This window comes from Barbus barbus (assembly GCF_936440315.1).
Source record: "Barbus barbus genome assembly, chromosome: 18".
In the NCBI taxonomy this organism is placed as follows: domain Eukaryota; kingdom Metazoa; phylum Chordata; class Actinopteri; order Cypriniformes; family Cyprinidae; genus Barbus; species Barbus barbus.
The window spans coordinates 5,835,522-5,856,773 of record NC_136746.1 but is presented as its reverse complement, the minus strand read 5'-3'; the positions used below and the strand labels follow the sequence as shown (position 1 = coordinate 5,856,773).

The window sequence follows — 21,252 nt, the reverse complement described above, 5'->3', positions numbered from 1 at the left end:
ACATTCTATGAAAGTGAAAAATTATTCTTAGCCAGTCCCATTACAGTTGCTCTAAGTCTTTTATATAATATTTTGGACAGTAATTAACTAAATTTATCAAACTGTATGGTATTTAACTATGTGCAAATGCACCTATGATGACTATAGGGCTAACTGTTTTAAAGTATCACATCATGTAAAGATGCCCTATACATGGGTCCAAAGCACTCAACTAATTGCATTCATTGTATATAAATCTAAACTATAATACATTATCGTTTAATTGTCAATATAACATGAAATTAAATGTCCAAAACATTCAATTTAGTCCACACTTACTGTAATAATTATATCATTTCCATAATAAGTACTCTTTTAAAAACATTAAGTGTACTTCTTTTACACAAAGCAAAAATGAAATTTTAATAAGACCAATTATTAGATCTCAATGCTCAAAAGAGCAGCCTAAACATTCAGTAAAACACTACTTTGTGTGTTACACAGAAAAAATAAAGTCATAGAGGTTTAGAAGCACAGCGGTCTCTGACAAGAAACACTTAAGGTAAACCACAGTTCTTGTATGCCCAATTGGTTGGGCATAATTCCTATATGGACTCAAGACTTTTGAGACTCCCGAGCCAATTTATTCAAAGAGAGCTCTTTAACCTTGCTTCTCTGCAGTCTTCAACAGCAAACAGTCCGCAGCAGTCAGGGTTTCACATATCCAGTGGCAATCTGGACTCGGCTTCCCTCTATGCACCAGTGATCTAACAGCCACACGCCTCTCAGATAAGGCTCTGCCAGGCATTGCACCAACAGGAGACATCAGAGCCAACTTCACGAGCAGCCGAGGACAAACTTGACTGAGGACCAACATTGTTTTTTACAGTGCAAAAGAAAGCTGATGAAAAGCTGAAATATCACCAAAACACACTGTCCCTATCTGCAACGATCATATTTGCATTTCATCATCATAAACGAGGTGAAATAAAACTAAGATTTGGATACACCCGACCTGTCTACATATCCTCAAGGTACAGGCTGCAATTATCTGAGCTGCCAGAACATCGTCTGCAGCACAAAACATTTCACTACTCTGATGACAATCAGAGACATAAAGTGTCATTTATTTGTGCAAAACCAAATTGGAGAAACTGTGACGTCTAATATGTCAGATGTTGGAACGTAGGTATCGCCCGTTTGTTTACTTGGCATGTGCATGTGCATTTACAGGACTAGCCGGACAAATACAATGATTTGAGCAGAAAGAGACACATTTTTGGAGTTTTCGGTCTTAAGGTCATTGCACACCGAGTCTGAAATTTTCGCACGTTAAAAAATAAATACGACTTCACGTTGTGTCAATCACGTTTACACACTGCGTCCGAAACTTTCGTCCATCGTAAAAAAATCAGATCAGGTTCGATTTTCTGCGTTTTCGCATCAGTAGCATGCATTTTGATAGGAAAGGATGAGGAATACGAAAAAACGGAAAAACGCACGCAAAAATTTCAGACTCGGTGTGCAATGACCTTTTCTCCATTACGTTGATATGACCTATACTTCTATGCGTATACCAACATCTGTATTTAAAGGCCATTCAATTTTTTTTTTTAATCTGCTGCACAACAGTTCCAGTAACTTTAAATAAAATGTCTCAAATAAAATTAATTTACAAATATTATGTGAATTGCTAACTATACATTTTATTTACTACATTTAAATAACTTAGGCCATTATATCAAAGCCAGGATGGCTTAAAGAAGCTTTAATAAATTACTTCAGATAAAGTTAAAATACATTAAACAAGACTGGAGCATAGGCTAATCAGTAAAGCTGAATAATTAGCTGCTATTTTGGGGTTATATTGCATGTGCCTATAACTGACAAAAAGCAGTCAATGGATACTAAAATTCAACAAAAAAAATTGGGAATTTTGAGTAGGCCTAAATATTAATAAATATTACCGTTTACTGCATCTCGGTAATTTTGTGCCTGTCATTTGTTGTTATTAAATTCTATATAATAGCATTATTAGGTCACGGATCGTTCAAGCTGATGGGCTACAGCAGAAGAAGAGCACACCGGGTGCCATTCCCGTCAGCTAAGAACAGGAAACTGAGGCTTCACACCGGCTCACCAAAATTGAACAATAGAAGATTGGAAAAAGCTTGCCTGGTCAGCATTTTTTTTTTTGGATGGTAGGGTCAGAATTTGGCCTAAACAACTTGAAAACATGGATCCATCCTGCCTTGAATCAACGGTTCAGGCTGGTGGTGGTGCAGGGCATGTTTTCTTGGCACACTCTGGGTACCAACTGAGCATTGTTTACACACCACACAGCTTACCTATAGTTACTAACCTTATCCGTCCTTTAAAGACAACAGTGCACCAATCTTGTGATGTTACGTCCAACAGGATAATGTGCCAGGTCACAAAGCTCAAATCATCTCAAACTGGTGTCTTGAACATGACAATGAGATCAATATACTCAAATGTCCTCCAGATCTCAGTCCAACAGAGCACCTTTGAGATGTGGTGGAACAGGAGATTTGCATCATGGAAGAGCAGCTGACAAATCTGCAGAACTACATGATGCTATCACGTCAATATGGACCAAAATCTCTGCGGTATGTTCCCAGCACCTTGTTGAATTCATGCCATGAAGAATTACAGCAGTTCTGAAGGCAAAAAGAGGTCCAACCCGCTACTAGCAAGGTGTACAAGTTTTTGAACAATTGATCTGTTCAACATTATATAATGCTTGTTAATGACTAACTTAATTAGTCATTATTACTTTTATGAGGTTTATCAGTAAAAGTGTCTAATTGTTATAGGAATGAGTTCTACGAAATAAAAGTTACTGCAGATTACCCCTAAAATACCATGTAAATACACAAAAAGAAGAAAGTAACATAGTATTATTGCCACAAGACATGACAGCTAAGTTATATTCATAACAGAAATGTCAACATGGTCTGAACGTTAAACGCGTTTGTCAACAAGAGCGTCAATAAAGCTTTTAATGTAGAAAAACAAAACCTGCCAAATAAATATGACACTGTTTCACAAGACTAGCATAAACTGACTATAACAGCTTTAAAATATCCAGAGTTTATAACATATGAGTCGGAGTTTATGCTGGGCATGTGGATGAGCTGAGGTGTTGTTAAGCAGCTGAAGCATTAGCATTAGCATTAGCTACACAGTTTAACTGCTTCATTTTCACTGTTACATGGGAGTATACTGTAAAACGTCTAGAGACTGCATGGATATTTGTAATTATTCATTGTAGTACGGTCATGCACATACAGACAGCCCAGCTATCTGAAGGCAGCCTGACGCTGGCTATGCTCGCTAGCTCCTGTGGTTGTCTGTCTCCGTCAGTGGAGTGAAAGTGATCGGATCTGATCATATACTCACTCTGACACTTCAGGCGATCTCCGTTAAAGTCCTGCACGGAAGATATCCTCAGTAAGAGCTGTAGATTCTCCGTTAACGGCCGTCTCTGCTGAAGTTCCGCGTCTACGGAGGCCGAGCACAAACACGCCCACAGCAAGCGTCAAGAGCCGCCTCCTCTGCGCGAATAACTCCCTTCTGTTTGTAAACACAAGTATTCATGGGCGAGGAGAAAACGCTTTTGTGTTGCTTTCGCCAAAAAATGGAAGTGGTTGAAATAGACAAATGGACGAGTCTTAAAAACAAGGTGTGGTTAAATTGCTACTGCACTGCTAGTAGATATGCTAGATATGCACTTTTGGTGATTGTAGTAAAATACTTTATTGTCCATACTTTCGAAAATGTACATTGATATTACAATGTTTTGGACACTAACCCAAACACTGGTAATTATATTCTCTGTGATACCATTTAAATACCATGGTAATGGTACAAAAAACATGCTTCCATGAAGAACCTTTAACATTCAGGGAACCTTTACGTTCCACAGAAGGTTCTTCATAGTGGGGTTGGAAAAAAAGTTCTTAACATTTTTTAATGTGCTTCACACTAAGAAAATGGTTCACTGAATGGTTCTAAAAATGGCTCTTCTATTATGTCCAAATCCATACTTTTTTGTAAAAGAAACTTGCTGTGTGTGTGTGTTTTCAGTCATTAAATTATGTGCTGACTAAAATAAGCCTTTCACCCTTCATAATCTCTCCTTACACACACACACACACACACACACATACACTCAGACATAAAATATCCAGGGATTTATTTCAGAAATGTATTTTTGTAAAACCACATTTTTTCCCTTGTTGTGTTGTCATAAATAGGGTGTCACCTTGCCAGAAAATCCAGCTAAACTAGCTTCAGATGGTAGCTAAATGGCTTTCAACTGGTTGAAACTGATAGTTGCTCAGCTGGACAATAAGTAAGAGTAACCAAAGTTAAGCTGGGTAAAGCTGGTAGACCACCTTGTCTAAGCCAGTGGAACTAGATAATAGTTGATGGAACTATAGTTGACCTTGACCACTTTAGGGCAGTATGACTTGATCTTTTCAGCAGGGCTTGATCATAAACACTTACATGTCTATGTTCACTTGGTGTGGGGCTGGATATTTGTTTCAGCTGAATGATTTCATTTCTACTTCTGGCTGTCTCCCTGCAGATGGAGATGGCTGAATATCAAAAGTGTATGCACAAAGCACACAAACGAGGACAAGAAATAGGCCACATTTTTGAAAGCTTTTCTCCTACATGTATGAACTTGTTCAGTTCTTCTAATTCCTTCTTTCTTCTGCCTTCCTCTTTTTCTCCCTCCCTTCTGCTGTAATACGTCTCCTAGTGTTATCACACACATACTTCCTCTGCAAAATAGACTGTCTTTGGCAAATTTCCTCTCTGGGTCAACCAACCGTGAAACAGGATCTGAGCTTGGGTGCATAGAGGATCCATCTATGCAAACTATTCTATTTTGGATGCTCTCAAAGACCAGATTGTTTGAAGTTAAATGTGGATTTTGAACGTAGTCTGTGTGAAGCTTGGCTTTGTCACCGGGTTATAAAGAGTTGAATCATGCTGTTGAAGTCATCTATGCTGGTCTTCTCCTAAAGGTTCCAAGGTTCTCTCCTTGGAAATTGCAAGTATAAATCTTAATTTTGACTAAACAATACACTGCCTTTCAGACGTTTGGGGTCATTAAGTGGTAGGTAGGGTGTTCTGCTAGATGGTTATTTACTGGCCAAGTCAATGTGGTTATATAACTTTTATTCAGAAAGGACCAATTAAAATTAAATTATTAAAATGTTACAAAATCTATTTTGAAATGAATGCTTTTTTGAACTTTCAATGAATCCTGAAAAAGTTTCCACAAAATTTTAAGCAGAACAACTGTTTTCAAAAGAAACAGAAGAAATGTTTCTTCTTTAGAAAAAATAAAATAAATTAAGTCATGGCAAATTATGCTTTTACATTATTTTAACTAATCAAAATAAGTTGAACAATTTCAATTTAGTTTCATTTAAATATTAATTAAAATCAACTTAATTTTTCAAGTCGGTTTAATATAACTGAAGTTGAAATGACTTGTACAATCAAGTTGATTATACCTAAAAAATTTAAAGTAACAGCTGAACATAGGTTTTTAAGTAGAAATAGGTGGGAATTGTTTTTACTGTGTTGAGCCACAAATCGGCAAATTAGAATGCTTTCTGAAGGAACGTGTGAGACTGAAAATTGAGATTGACATTTTAAAAATATATTTTATTTAAAATATTTTAAAGTATATTACATTTGAAAATAGTTTTTTTTTTAAATTGTCATTATTTTTCACAATATAGTTTTACTGTATTTTTGATCATCTATGCATCTCATTGATTATAGCTCAGCTTTCAACACTATAGTCCCCATCAAGCTGGCTTCTAAACTCACAAACCTCGGCCTAAACTCCTCACTCTGTGACTGGATTCAAGATTTCCTCACCGGCAGACCTCAAGTGGTGAAAGTTGGCCAGTTCACCTCAAACTCCATCACCCTGAACGTAGGAGCCCCACAGGGCTGTGTCCTGAGTCCCCTGCTCTACTCTCTCTACACGCATGACTGCGTGTCCTCTCACAGCTCCACATCTATTGTCAAATTCGCTGATGATACTGTGGTTCTGGGCCTCATCTCCAACAACGATGAGACCGCATACTTGGATGAGGTAGAGAGACTCACATCATGGTGCCAGGACAACTGTCTCTCTCTGAATGTGGGGAAAACTAAAGAGCTGATCATGGACTTTAGGAAGAGACCGCAGCGGCCCTACACTCCTCTTATGATCAGTGGGACCCCTGTGGAGAGGGTGAGTAGCTTCAAGTACCTCGGTGTAAACATCTCCGAGAACCTGACTTGGACTACACACATCCAAACACAGGTTAAGAAAGCCAGGCAAAGACAGTACCATCTGCGACAGCTGAGGAAATTCAGGGTCTCACCAGCAATCCTGACAACTTTCTATTCAGGGACCATAGAAAGTGTATTGACTCAGTGCATCTCAGTGTGGTATGGAAACAGCTCCAATCAGGACTGCAAAGCACTACAGAGAGTTGTGCGCTTAGCTGAGCGCATCTCAGGGTCTGCGCTCCCCTCTCTGCAGGACATCTACAAACGCTGCAAAAATAGAGCTGTTAAAATCATCAAGGACTCAAATCACCCTGGTAACCGTCTATTCACTTTGCTTCTATCTGGTAAGCGCTTCCGTAGCCTGATGGCAAAAACTGAGAGACTTAGGAGGAGCTTCTTCCCCCAGGCCATCAGGCTCCTAAACTCTAACTCTGTGTCATAACATCACTTGACTCCATGTAAATATCACCATATCAATAAGCTATTCAGAATTTTTCTCTACCTCATATTGCTGCTATTTAAATACCCTGTACAACTTTTTTGCACATTCTTTTGCACATTCCTCTTATTACTATTTAAGTCAACAACATACTGACCTGCACATTTATATTTATATTTTTTATCTTATTTTATTCTTTTATTTTTTCTACTTTTCTTTTTCTTAATATTTGTATTCTATATAATTGCACTGTCCTTGGAGCGGACCTGACCTACATTTCACTGCTGGTTATACTCTGTATAATTGTGTATGTGACAAATAAAAACTCTTGAATCTTGAATCAAATAAATGCATAAGAGTCTTCTTTCAAAAACAAAACAAAACAAAAAAATCATAATGACCTCAACTTTTTTGTAAGAAGCTATACTGACTGCTGTATCTCCAAGAGAAAATGGGATTGTATATGTAGGAATGTATTGAATATTTGCAAATATATTTATAGCCAGCCAACATATAATCATACTTTTGTTGTAGTTAGTTACACTTGTAGTTAGCATTAGCCACAGTCAAATTATGAAATGGATTTCTTTGGAAGATATTTAAATATGTTTTGACTTTACGCCTACAGTCAAAAGTCTGGCAGAGCAAGACGTGTAGTCTACTCACGCAGAAGTCTCACTGCTGTTTAGAAATAACCACAGGCCACTGACAGTTCTCACATTAATTTTGAGAGTGGAGCCAGACTGGAGACGTGTCTCATTTTAAGCCCACTTCTCTGCAACCTTTTGTATCGCTATAAATCTCCCTACACATCTCCATTGTGGCCATAATCAATTTTTAAGTGTGCATTTTAGTCCAGATCCAACTAGTCACCAGTGGTACAGTCATTCATGAGGTGTAAAATAGAGTAACTTACAGCAATATTTCAATTCAAGTCTATTTCAGTCTATCAGAAATGTCATTGATCTGTTGAGTGCTCTCATAGCCAATTTCTCTGCTGTCAGACTGACAGAATCTCCCTCCTAATCATCGAGGCCTTCTAGGCGGCTATTTTAAGCTAGAATAAAACATGACATTTTATTGTTCAATGTCAAAAAGTGTACATAAAAATAAAGCCTTTTATAATCAGGGGCTGTACAGGGCCTTTTTTCTCTGGTGAGAAAAAGAGATTGGCTTGGTTTTAAACATATTATTGATTTTGGGAGGAGGAGATGTTATACGCTATAGTGCTCAGTATTTATGCTGCATTTACACGGAACAAAGTTTTGATAAATCTATTTTCTCTGAGTCTGGAGGAGGGGATGGTGATAATAAAAGGTCAGAGAGGATGGCATTTTGAAACCACAATGGGCACAGAGTGGTGGCCCTGATAATATCTGCACGCAAATTCATCTTTATTACAATAGACCTATTCAGATCATACGCCTACAGCATGACCAACCTAGCCTTATTGGCAGCATATGGGTCCTCATCTCTTTTGTTTTTAATACTTTCCATGTTTTTTTATCACAGGAAAATGTGCATGGCAACAATGACAGTATTGTGTCCGTTTAATTTCTAAATGTAAACAAAATGTACATCAGTGTTTGAGGAGGTGACTTTGAAACGGTATAGCTACTCACTGCATCCACAACAAAGTTACTTTTGAAAAACCACATTGATTTAGGCACATCTCATATTTGCTTCATAAAATGGACAAGTCTAGTTTCTTTCTTTAAATATATATACACAGTGGGGCAAATTAGTATTTGATACACTGCCGATTTGTCAAGTTTTCCCACTTACAAAGAATGGAGAGATCTGTCATTTTCATCATAGGTACACAAATCCAGAAAATCACATTGTATGATTTTTGAATAATTAATTTCAATTTTATTGCATGGAATAAGTATTTGATACAATAGAAAAATAGAACTTAATATTTGTATTTGTAATATTTATATTCTGTCTCTCACAGTTGAGGTGTACCTATGATGAAAATTACAGATCTCTCCATTCTCTTCATTCATGTAAGTGGGAAAACTTGAAAAATCGGCAGTGTATCAAATACTTATTTGCCCCACTGTATATTTCGGAACTGTCTTAACATTGACAATACTTTTGAATAATGTCAGAATGTTATTGCTCTAAAAATGATGAGACAGATGACTATTTGACTAAAGTGGGCAAAATTATATGTACACAAAGGATATATTGTAAACACACACACACACACACACACGTGCTTGTTTCATTATATTAGTGAGGACGTTGCATAGACTTCCACTGTTTTTATATCAGGTTAAAGATATTTTCTATCACCTAACCCAACCCCTATCCTCTAAACCTACCCCTACACTACATTTGCATCAAAACATGTCTTGCCCGAGGCTTTTTAACTAATAAGAACCAAAAACGTTCCTCGCTAGTGGGTGGTCATATTATTTCACTATAAGGACATTTGGTCCTCACAAACAAGTACACACACACACACACACAAAGATCAAAATTGTTTGACCCAGATGACCTCAAAGCTAACAGACAGGCTAAAAGTCACAAAACACTCTTTAAACAGAGGTAGAATTTCCCCATTCAGAATTTTTAAAACCAGAAAAAGCAGTGCTCTTATGATATTGTTGACCTAGAAGTGCAGACGACGTTGTTGCTTTGGCTATCTGTCATCTGCGTGTGTGTATGAAAGAAAGAAACGGACTCGTGTTACACGCTGTTAATCAGGTGTGTGTGATAGTTCCAACAGAACGAGTAATGCAGGTTCAGATTTCTGCTTATCTTGTCCAGTCACTATGAGTGTATGAGTGTATGTGTGTTTGCGCATCTGCCACACATGAGAGGAGGGCCGAGTCATCAGGTGTTCAGGCGACAAAGAGTCTAATGAATGGAAATATGTGCTCTTTAATAGATCAGTTCTCTCATCCAAGTATTTGTGCTGTGGTGTGGATGAATATTTCATACAGGCTAGTGAAAGATGTCAGCTGCTCACTCCCTTTCTCCCTTGATTCGCTTCTGAGCCCTGGGAGCGGTGCATTCATCAGGTTCTGACAAATGTTTCTGTGTCACTGTGGTTACCAGTCCTTAAGTCCTCTCCCTAGACATGACTGTGTTCCTGAAACGTGACTTTAAAATGAGGCGCTGAATACCAAGTGTGCTGTTTAAGGAATTCTTAAAGTGCTTTATTTTTATTCTTTTTAAAAATATATATTAGTTAAAATGATTCCTTTTGAACATTATATTTGCTCATACTTTATTTTAAGATCCAATTCTCGCTATTAACAAACCATTAACTATGAATTTGGCCTCAATTAACTGCTAATTTGCTGCTTATTAATAGTAAGTAGTTGAGTTAAGTTTAGGTACTAAAGGATGTAGAATATGATCATGCAGAATGTGTGCTTTATATTAAAAAGACACTATGTTAATAATAGGCATGCTAATAAGCAACTAGTTAATAGTGAGAATTGGTCCCTAAAGTGTTCCCTTATACTCCTCTTTTTCTTCCTCTTCACCTGCACAATGTATTCATCCAAACCACTTGGCCTCAGGTGTTCTATTGATCTCTTACCTGAAACTTTCAATTATAAATTTTCTTTGGTTGATTTGCAAGCACTATTGTTTCCTTAAGGAAATGTAAATCTAGTTCTTCTAATTCGTCTCCGCAATTAATTAACTGAAACCTCTTCACAAACAAACTGCACTCAAACTTTGTTTTGTAGATAATTTTAACCTTCTGCTGTTCACACAAGATGTGTTCTTACATTCCATCTGCACATGTTTTGTATTTTTTATTTGTAAAGCTACAGTCACACTAATCACCATGCTTCATTCACTTGTTCATCTTCTGATACGTACCAAAGTTCAGGTTTGTGCACCTGCAAATTGGCATAGAGCACAGACATCTTCCCATTAGTCAAGTCAGTAGACTGACCTTCTGAACTCTTGGCTGAATTCAAAGAGCACACAAACTTAAAGCTGCACGGTTGGCAGTGTTGCCAGATCTAAAGTAATGCTGCACGCTTAAAGACAAATTTAACTCACTACTTAATTTTTAACGCAGACATTTGTAACTTGAATGTGCAAGGCTTCCAGTGTCATTCGCTTCCATATATTTTACCTGCAGAAAAACAGTTTATTATTCTTTTTAAAGTTTTTGACACATTATGCAGTAAATTAATATCACTTTTAAAGAAATAAACCAAATTAGATGAATCTGAGAGCAGAATAAGTATATTTGCATATAGACAAGAGTGTACTGGGTGTTTTATTAGCAACAATGTATTGGAATTATTATGCTCATAAAGATGTCTTCTGTTCAATTCCATAGAACTCAATTTTTTATGTTTGGTTTTAATGTTTGATAAACTTAAATGGGAAATTATTTCTATAAAATATTTTAATGAGGAAAAACAATTGGTTGCATGTAATTTATAGACATAACACATAACATTGTCATAATTTTTGTGTGCAGAATTGCAATTTGTGTTCTTTAAACAATTTGCAATTTGCTAAATTAAACTATTTTGATGGTTCTTTTAGGCCGTTTTTGTAGTTCTCTCCCTTTACCATGGTTTATAACTTTTATATTGCTTTAGGGGAAAGGGAAGTGGTGTGTGGCCAAGTATGGTGACCTATACTCAGAATTTGTGCTCTGCATTTAACCCATCCAACTGTACACAGAGTAGTGAACACACACCCGGAGCAGTGGGCAGCCAATGCTGCGGCACCCGGGGAGCAGTTGGGGGTTCAGTGCCTTGCTCAAGGGTCTCACCTCAGTCGTGGTATTGAGGGTGGAGAGAGTGTTGGTTATTCACTCCCCCACCTACAATCCCTGCTGGACCTGAGACTCAAACCCATGACCTTCGGGTTTCAAGTCCAACTCTCTATCCATTAGGCCACGACTCCCCTTTATCTACTACTTTCAGGCTATTTTACTGCTTTACAAGCACTGGTATTTCCTTAAGGAAATGTTTTGTACTGTTTCCTGCAGTTGTATTCAATATGTTACCGTATATCTGCATGTATGAAAGGGAGTGCAGATGTTTTCTTTTGTTCTGTAATCTAGTCTCCTGTCAGCCCACATGCTTCAGATCTAAAGTCCCTGGCTACTGGCTGTATAACTTTGGACTTAGTGTCAGTTAAATCAAACCCCTTGACATGAATGAATCACTCCGGTCCAGATCGTCCAGTTAAGAACAGAGCTTGTGTTTGTTTTATCTGTTTGACTTCTCTGCCAGAGTTCATCTGACTCATCTGTAATTCATGCAGATTCACTGATAAGACTCCTGAGGTGTTCTGAGAAGAACCGGCTCAAATACGTGCCCGATTATCTCCCATGGCAACAGAGGAGCGACTCAGAGGGAGTTGTAGGCAGAGAATCAGGATGCCAGCCATGTTTTCCAGCGCGTCTTTAGAGGTCCGTGACTCAGCAACAGGTGTAAAAAACTTTGTCTTTTTTTAGCCTCAAACACATGGCTCAAGTTAACGAACAGCTGTCGAACGCACATGCTGTCTTCAAAACTATGGCTGTCTGTATATTCAATTGATAAGCAGAGGATTTTGAGGGTAGATGTTCATCAAAACGATGTAGATTGCCAAACAATTCAAAAAGTATCTTAGAGTTATTCGAAAGCTCTTATAATATAAATATAAAGTTAACCTAGTTACCTAATCTGCCAACAAATCCCATAAACATTCAGACTACACGCTTAAAAATGAAGATTGCAAAAAAATTTATAAAAAATGTTCATAAAAGAGCCATTTTCAGAACAGAAAGAACAGTGGTCATTTAGGTTCTATCAATTATATGATTTTGATGAAAACTGTGAATAAACTTGATTATATTGATTAATGAGTGTTTGAAAGGACTTAATATTAGTGATTTTTTTCCATGTTCTCTGCTATTTACAAAGACTGTTTATAGTGTTACTGGATATTATTAAGTGGTATTAAAGGCAACATTAAAGGCCATAGTTCAGGCGTATTTCGTAGTGCTTTTATCATTTGTGGTTATACAAATATAGGAAAAAACGGTAGTAAACCACTCCTTAAGGGCGAGGAAGAAACCTTGGGAGGAACCAGGGCTCAAAGGTAACTCAAATCCCATCTGACCGACCTTGGAGACTCCCTCCTTGGAAAACAGTTGTTAATAGAAGTTCAAAGACAATAGTAAAGTATAGAGCAGATTTGAAATATTTGAACATCAGCAAAGATTCAATTAGGGTGTATGTCAAATTGTTAATGAATGACATGGTAGATTCATGGGAACTATCAATAACAGCCATCTGTTTCTAGCAGAAGTTGTATATGCAAACAATAATGCAATCCCAAAGTAAAACCCATGTCATCTGTCAACGTGTAATCTAAATAATGCCACTGGTTCAGATCAACGCTTCAATAGTGCTTTAGATTGATTAGTGATCTTTTAGAGTAGTTACAGCGTGTATGCATTAGAGTCATTGTAGACACGCACTCAGCCATTGGTTGAACTCTAGAATGTGTAGCAACAGTTTACAGGGTGTGACCTACCATGCAACCTTTGAACAGACCAAAGCACACATGTTTGGAAGCCTCAGTTGTGTTTGGTGATCCTTTTGAGATCAGAAACAACAAGCCCTACACGAGGACTCAGAAAGGCATATGCATATGCCAGTAGATTGAATTTCAGTGTGTATTGTGTTATTGCTTTAAGTGGATTAGGTGCCTTGACAGAGTATATTAAATGCGGTTTGGCGTTTTCTCGTCCTATAACTCCAAAGAACTGTTTGAAGGACAGACTAATAATAGAGACATAATTATATAATGCACAGGATGGATCAGTTGCCAAGAAGCAAGAATGAATGGCACAGTGACACAGTGGCACCGTGGAACGTCAGGTAGCCTAGGAGATGATTTAAGACACATTTCTAGACTTTTTATTGAATGTTTATCAGTGAAAATTTAACTTTTTATGACTGTGAAGTACACTGCAAAAAGTAGATACAGGCTGTTGCCTTAATATTTTTCTAATTGATTTACTTGGTGCAATCCAACACATTGGTGCAATCCAAGTCTGGTTAATGCAGTCATAAAAAATAATGGCTGCGGCCAAAAGCCTGACTTGCTGCCTTATCAGGCAGCATTTTTGCATTAAGGTACCTCATGAAACTGATTTTGGACAGGCTTCTGAGGCAGCGTAACAGTTTAATGATCTACAACAAAAATAGAACGGGTTTTGGTGATGAATATTTAATTACTGTAATACTGATTTATTGCTAGAAATAACATCTAAAGTGCAAAATGTTAGTCAGAAATATACATTTACACACAAACTGACCACCAAACGCAACTTTCAGACTCCATCATTATTTTTTTTTAGCTCGACAGTCATGGAATGGAGAGCACAGAATTGTGGGATATGAAAGGCAGCGAAGGATAGGCCTACATCTATGCTGCCTTCAAAATTCGATCAGAAGAAGGTACCTTCAGAGAAAGGAAGTGAAGCAGAATTTGGATTCAGAGGTGCCTTGATGCCTCCGAAGGCAGCATTTTAGAGCTTTTGGATGCAGCCAATATGTAATTATTTATATAAATATGATTATTTATAAGTTCATTGGAATGGTGAGTACAGTTAATTCAAAAACCCATTGATCATCAACCACTATTTACAATATAGAAAGGTTAGGAAAGCATATTGGGCTTGTGTTGTTTATGTCGACTTTAACATGATGCACCACCAAGTGATTTCTGGCATAGGCTATCTACCACTATCTCTACAATGAACAAATGTGTAACTCTCACAAAATACATCATTTTGAGAATAAAACATTAAGGATTTTGTTTCGTGGTTTAATAATTCAAGCGTAAAAAGTTAAATATATATATTATATAGTATGTTATTTTTTCCCTTCATAGACAGCACATTGGAGCGCGAGAGTCCCGCGCTCTCTGATTGGTCGAACTGACGTTCTCTTCAAGTTGTCAAAACTACAGAATTGCGCGCTTTCTCATTGGGCGAAAAGAGTTTCAAGCGGTGCCAGCAGGTAACCGCTCAGCCAATCAAAACGTTCCTTTCATGTTGTCCTAGAGACCGTGGTATATCAGTCTACGACTTCCTTATACTGACATTTCAGAGAGTGTAATGAGTTATAACCGTCTACCTGTGTCAGAGTTTCATTTACAAGAGCTTTTGCTTCGAACGCGGAACTACAGCAGCCTGCTTGTGAAACATTTGTGTAGGCTATATCCGTGTCTGTGCGCGTTGTGTGTGTGTGTGTGTATATGAAATATTAGCCCAGCCCAGCAGCCCTTCCTATTTCCCCTCCCTTTCCTCCAACAGTCTCAGTCGGTTCGCCCGCAGCACTTGCGTTCTCTCGGCCGGGTTTCACTCCAGAGATGGCTGCGAAAGTGTGTAGATCGGTCCTCCTCCTGTCCCGGAGCAGCGGAGCCGTAGCCTCTTCTGCTTTTCCCGCATTCGGTGTCTCCTCACAGCGGCATCATCAGAGCACAAGAACGGTGAGTCCCCGGAATGGAAGCCAACCGAGCATGCTGCTGCTGCTGGACAAGGGAAGGGGTGTGAAGGGAGAGATAAGGGGGCTGGGTTCCTCTCTCTGGTGAGGGTTAGATAAAAACAACCCGCCAAGGAAGTGTTTTGGGACGTTTCTATCCGCATTGAGTGTTCCGTGCATTGCACAGTGATGATCAGCAGTGCTGCATCATTAACCAGTGCACTTTCCGTCGGGCTGTACAAGACGTCTCGTTTACACATTTAGAGCCCGTGTCACGGCTTGACTGGTGTATGCACATCACATTTGAACTTTGCATGCATGCTACAGAATCGCACGCGTGCAATCGGATGCTCTCGTGGCGCGTGGGCTCCGTGCATTCCCTTCCAGGATAACCTTGAAAGCAACAGTGGTCTCAACTTTAACGCTGACTCCGAGACACATCGTGCGCTCTCCGTGATTGATTACGTGGCATTGGACCGCTCCAGTAATTCCAAGCATGCAAAGCGTGTTCTTTCAAGGTTTGCAGAATTGGATGGACTGTGTGTGAGTGTGTTTGATTCACTGCAGTGTCCGATTGTGTGTATGTGCATTGAGAGAGTGACAGTGCGGCAGGACTCTTGCGTTTACACAGGACGTTGCGTTCAAATGTTTTCAAGACGTGTTATAAAGTTGAACTGTTCTGAACTTGACGCGCCGTCTTAAAAACGCAACGCAACGTCCGACGCATGCGTACTCGGAACAACAAATAAAAAACAGCGCAGACCTAACGTAAGCATGCGTAACGCCCCCTGCTCCGATGAAGTACTGCCATTGTTGGGTAAAAAGGAGTATACGCTCCATCACGGGCATGCATGTTCACTTCAGTTCTTAGTTTAATTATGGCACTCCTCCTCTTTACTCACACCCCTCCCTTCCTTTCTGCGGGTGTTTCCCGTTTCCAGCGGCAAGCCTGTGGGTTTTCCTTTGAGCAAACTCCAGTGCGCATTGCTCAATGGCGCTCTAGCATGTTTGGAAGCTCGTCAGCTGGAAAGAAAACATACGGGCAGTCCTTGAGACACCATCATAGATTTTGTCATGAAGAACCAACCTTCATGACTTTCAAGTCAAAGTGAGAAAATGTGAGGAGGAAGACAAGGAGTTCCCTTTCAGCAAAGTACTGTGGCATTTTCATGAAGAGATAGATAAGCTATCTATCTGTCTGTGTGTAATTTTACAATTTTTGTTTTTGGACAAGCTGCCATTTTAAACCATAGTTTAAAAAAAAGAAGATTTTTTTCAACTCCGGCTCATTGGATAAACGCCCCTGTAGCAGCATTTCTGCCGAAACGACATTGCATTGCTTGTACATTTTGCGACACTTTCATAGTGAAGTGTCCCCTGCGTGGGGCTAAACGCGTTCTTAGTTTTATCTGAAACATGAATTTGGCAACATTCTTTTGCATTGCTTCTTGTACGTTTCATGGCCCTTTGGAAATTAAATATCCAGGGAATGATCCTAGGAGGTTAATTCTGTATTGATGTTAACATACCACATATACTAAACCAATAGTGTTAACAAAAAGAAAACATGACATAATATGCATTTGCGTATGCGTAACCACGCCATTTTCACTTGCTTCTACAAGCTGTTTATCGTGTTTCAGAGTGCTCTGCGTCAAGTGCAGTGCTGTACCAGGTGAGCTACCAAGCAAGTTTACCATATCAGAAAACCCATAAATATGGATCTGACTATGTGATACAAATGTCAAAACTCAAATTATTCACTATGCTAAAAGTGTTTTGAGGACATAACACCGTGCTGTGCATGGAAAATAAAATAAATATTAAAATTAATCGATAATGCAGATAATTGTGTATGTATACTTTAAATCCGTAATATATAAATCTGGTAATTAAACAGTACTATGATAAATACTGGAATACTTTCTGATTCTATCGCTGATGGTGTCTCCGCTGGAGTTTTATTTTTATGTTTTCTTCCCAAAGATATAGGTAACTTGGAATTTAAAGTCTGAACTTAAACTAGTATTTGCTTTTGATGAGATTGCAGCATACAAACAAATCTGTTAGTTGTTTACAGAACCACACCCCTTTGATTGGCAGAGAATCACAACAGCAGATTCTCACTTCCTTCTATGGATTACGCAGTCCCAGTCTGATCATGAATCTTGTGTGTCTCTATTTATTTCTCTCTGGGCAGTAATGATTGTGGCTCTGTTGGCATTTATAGTGTTCCCCAAACCAAGCATGCATAGCTTCTTACGGTGCTTGGCACAAACCTGTCTGGCTGAGACACTGCAGTGACAGGTCTTGGACAGCAAGGCCATGCTGCCTTCATCTGTTCATCACATGCTAGCTGAGCACCAAGTCTCAAAGCACCGATTCATCATAATCATCCAAAGCACAGCTGTGAGGTGTTTAATGAATTGCTTCAGAAAAACATTTTCCCTAAGGACTATGCACTTCAGTAGAAATAACCAGGCTTTGAGTGTCTAAAACACTTTGAACCTTAGCTGGACACGAGTGCCATGGCAAAACAACATCCTCTTGGATCACTAGCTGAAATGCCAGTCGCAGTGTCAGATATTTCAGATATTGACTCTGTATCTAGGCCCCTGAGATATGCACTTAACTCTTGTTGGCTTGATTTTGAATCTGTTCAATAAAAAGTCTCCTTTCTGAATGTGGACAAGTACAGAGACTACTGAAGAACAAAGTAATTTATAGTTAAGTATATAACCCCGGTGATCACTGTGGTCCACTCCAGTGGCATATCTTTTTAATCCGGGCAGTGAATTGTTGAGTTTACGCTTTTGCATCAAGCCTCGAGCATATGCAGAGAGCATGTGTGGAGGGTAAACCAGCTGCAGGGTAATCCTGTGAAGTATAAGCAGTGTGTCCCTTTGCATATCTTAGAGATGTTTCTTATAACATGCAGAATTAGTTTCCAGCCATATGGAAGATCATAAGATCTTTTTCCAGTCATAATAGCCATTGTCTTCATGCTCATTCAAAATACGCCAGATTAATTACTTGTGAGGTCTGTTATTAGTGTTTAAACCAGATGATTACATACCAGTGATCACATCATACTGATAAGCGACTCAAGCAAGTCTATATGCATAGATTGTTTTTCCATTCACATGGCAGCAAACGTAAAACAATGAATGCAGCAATTGAATGCAGCAAAATGCGTTGAAGCAATTTAACCTAGCCTATGCCAACTTTAAACATTTTTAGAATTTGTGAATAAATTGTTGCATTTCAGTTCAAATGTGTAAATAAATGTAATTTTAATAAGAAACGTTATTACATGTTTGGATGAATAGTTTTGTGTGTGTGTGATCATGAACCTCATCAAACCGCTAACTTCACTTTTTTTATTTTAAATGAACTGGATTTGAAATATAACCCTTCCCAGTTTGTTAATCTAATTTGGATTTAAGTGATCCGATTCACTGTTGTCATGATTGACTGGACGGTTTCAGTGATTTCGAATAGCAGGAACAAAAGCAGGTTGGTCTAGAGATTGCAACTCTCATTGTCCCAGCTGGAAACTCCAGAAACCCATCTGTCCATTGACCGCCAGGGGCGAGATAGCAACTCATAACTGAACCCAGCAACCAGTTTCTGATAGTCCTTAATTATGTTTCAGGCTGTTTTGGCTGTAGCGACAATGCTTTAGGAGCTTCTTAACATGTGACCTGTTCCTGTGGCTTCATATTTGTCTAATTTAGATGGTTTGTGGAACACTACTGTGTGTGTTCTGCCTGTCTCTTACGGTGGACAGCTCCATAAAACATTCTCCTATCTTTTATAAGGAACTCTGTTATGTTTACAGATTGCTGTTGTCACACATCTGTCCTTTACCTTGATAAAAGAGAGCACTGCTATGATAGGAACGCTGACCATCTTAAATTTGTTTAGGTGCATGATCATATCGACAATTAGATTTTTACAATTTTATCCCCTTCAAAGCATTGTCGCCAAATTTATACACAATAAATGGGACAATATTTTAGTTTCGTGAGAAATGGACAAATCAGCCCAGTCATGCTGGGATAATTTGCCTTAAAAAAGATGATTCCGTGATCATTTTCTCACCGTCATGTTGTTCCGCCCGTGTATGGAACACACAAAAAAATATTGTTTTAAAGATGTCTCTTTATTTCTGTACAAGATAACGGGGTCTGATGTTGTTTTGGACCCTATGCTATGGATTAGAACATCTTTGAGAATATCATCTTTTGTGGGGCTTTTGCACTTCTGTACCATTTATGGTAGCATGAATAGTCAGTTATGGTTGCCTTTGCAAACACGCCTAATAATTAATATATGGATGCTGATTAGACAGATTAGGATCTTAAGATGGATAATGAATAGTCTTTAAAATGGACATCTGTGTTTTAACAACAGAGCGTTTCATTTATTCAGCATTGAGGAATGTCGGTAAGGGCAAACCTCTGGGCTGAATAATAAGCTCCAGATTATGCAATACCGTTCCTTTTGTCTAATAAAAAGATGATCCATTGGTTCAGTGTTCATGGTTATGCACCTTATTATGGCTTGGTACAGTTGTGCCTTTAATCATTCTAAATTCTTAGATACAGGTTGGTAGTAGACTATTAGTATTGCATACATTTGGGTAGGTGTAAACTTTTGTAAGCTCAACTTTGTGTCCCTATGTATCTTTCCTCACAGAAGTATAAACACAAAATGTTTAAATAGAAGGATTCCAATTATTCACGAGGTTGACAACATCATAAACAGAAGCATGAGCTGGATCTAATACAGTAGAAGTGGACCGAATAGAATGTCCGGATACTTGCACTCTAAAAAAGGCTGGGTTAAAGGAACACTCCACTTTTTTTTTGGGAATGGGCTCATTTTACAACTCCCCTAGAGTTAAACAGTTGAGTTTTACCGTTTTTGAATCCATTCAGCCGATCTCCGGGTCTGGCGGTAGCACTTTTAGCTTAGCTTAGTATAGATCATTGAATCTGATTAGACCTCAATAATTTTCCTATTTAAAACTTGACTCTTCTGTAGTTACATCGTGCACTAAGAAAATGAAAAGTTGCGATTTTCTAGGCCGATATGGCTAGGAACTATACTCTCGTTCCGGTGTAATAATCAAGGAAATTTGCTGCCGTACCATGAGTGCAGCAGGCGTAGTGATATTACACAGCGCCTGAAAGTAGTCCCCAGCTAGGTAACTAGTTATGACATTGCTGGGGACTACTTTCAGGCGCTGCGTAATATCACTGAGCCTGCTGCACTAAAAATCAATGCGTTTCAGAAAGGCGGGGCATAGAGGAGCAACAATAATGTACAGTATGTGGAAAATGTTTTTTTTTTTTTATCTTAAACCGCATAAACGCATTGCATTACACCAAATAATGTTCTTATTAGCAACGTCATGACCCCTTTATACATTTAACCCAACTGTTGGTTGAAAACAACCCAATCGCTGGGTTTGTCCATATTTTATTTAACCCAAGCATTGTTTAGAGTGTAGTATTCATAAAACAGTAGATGAAAAGTACTTGGATAACCTGATTCTTCCATTGAGATTTTGAAGTGTGTATGCAGTGGATTCTTTACTATCCATATGAGGCTGTAGGACACATGACACAATGTACTGTATCTGGATTTCATTCATACTACACACATTCACCCATACTTTTTAATGGTTGCGAAGTTTGCTCCTTAAATGTCATTCTTACTAGACGGAATATGATTTAGGAATCAGCTACAGACATGTTTTTAGGTTCATTTCCGTGACTGTTCCAAGCTGACTTCTGTAATTCTGTATGGAACGTCAAATGTATGGGTCACATTTGAAACTCTTTAAAATGGGCTGCAACCTTGTGCATCTGTTCCACTCCTTAGGCATGGAAGACAAATTATATCCGTGCAATTTTCCATTTGCATGTTGCTAAGCTAACAGTACAGTGCTTTAATATGCATAACATTTAGCCAAATGTAGTCCGTTTTGAATATTTTGGCATTGAATCAATAAAGTAT

At 38.4% G+C, this 21,252-nt stretch overlaps 2 protein-coding genes across 4 annotated transcripts in view; one reads left to right on the top strand and one right to left on the bottom strand.

The window, feature by feature from the left end:
- micu1 (mitochondrial calcium uptake 1) overlaps positions 1–3,702 on the bottom strand; it is a 77,674-nt gene extending 73,972 nt beyond the window's left edge. Inside the window, exon 1 of one of the 3 annotated variants that reach the window (XM_079440389.1) lies at positions 3,403–3,702. The gene's annotated coding sequence lies outside the window, so the exon portion shown is untranslated. Of the gene's footprint in view, positions 1–2,341; positions 2,661–3,402 lie in introns of those variants that run through there. The other 2 variants (XM_079440388.1, XM_079440390.1) reach the window with 2 other exon arrangements.
- Positions 3,703–14,843: 11,141 nt separating this feature from the next.
- Positions 14,844–21,252, top strand: part of LOC306884505 (calcium uniporter protein, mitochondrial-like) — a 74,959-nt gene continuing 68,550 nt past the window's right edge. Inside the window, exon 1 of the mRNA XM_079440422.1 lies at positions 14,844–15,232. Within this exon, the coding sequence (XP_079296548.1) occupies positions 15,113–15,232 (120 nt within the window). The 5' untranslated portion in view covers positions 14,844–15,112. The remainder of the gene's footprint in view (positions 15,233–21,252) is intronic.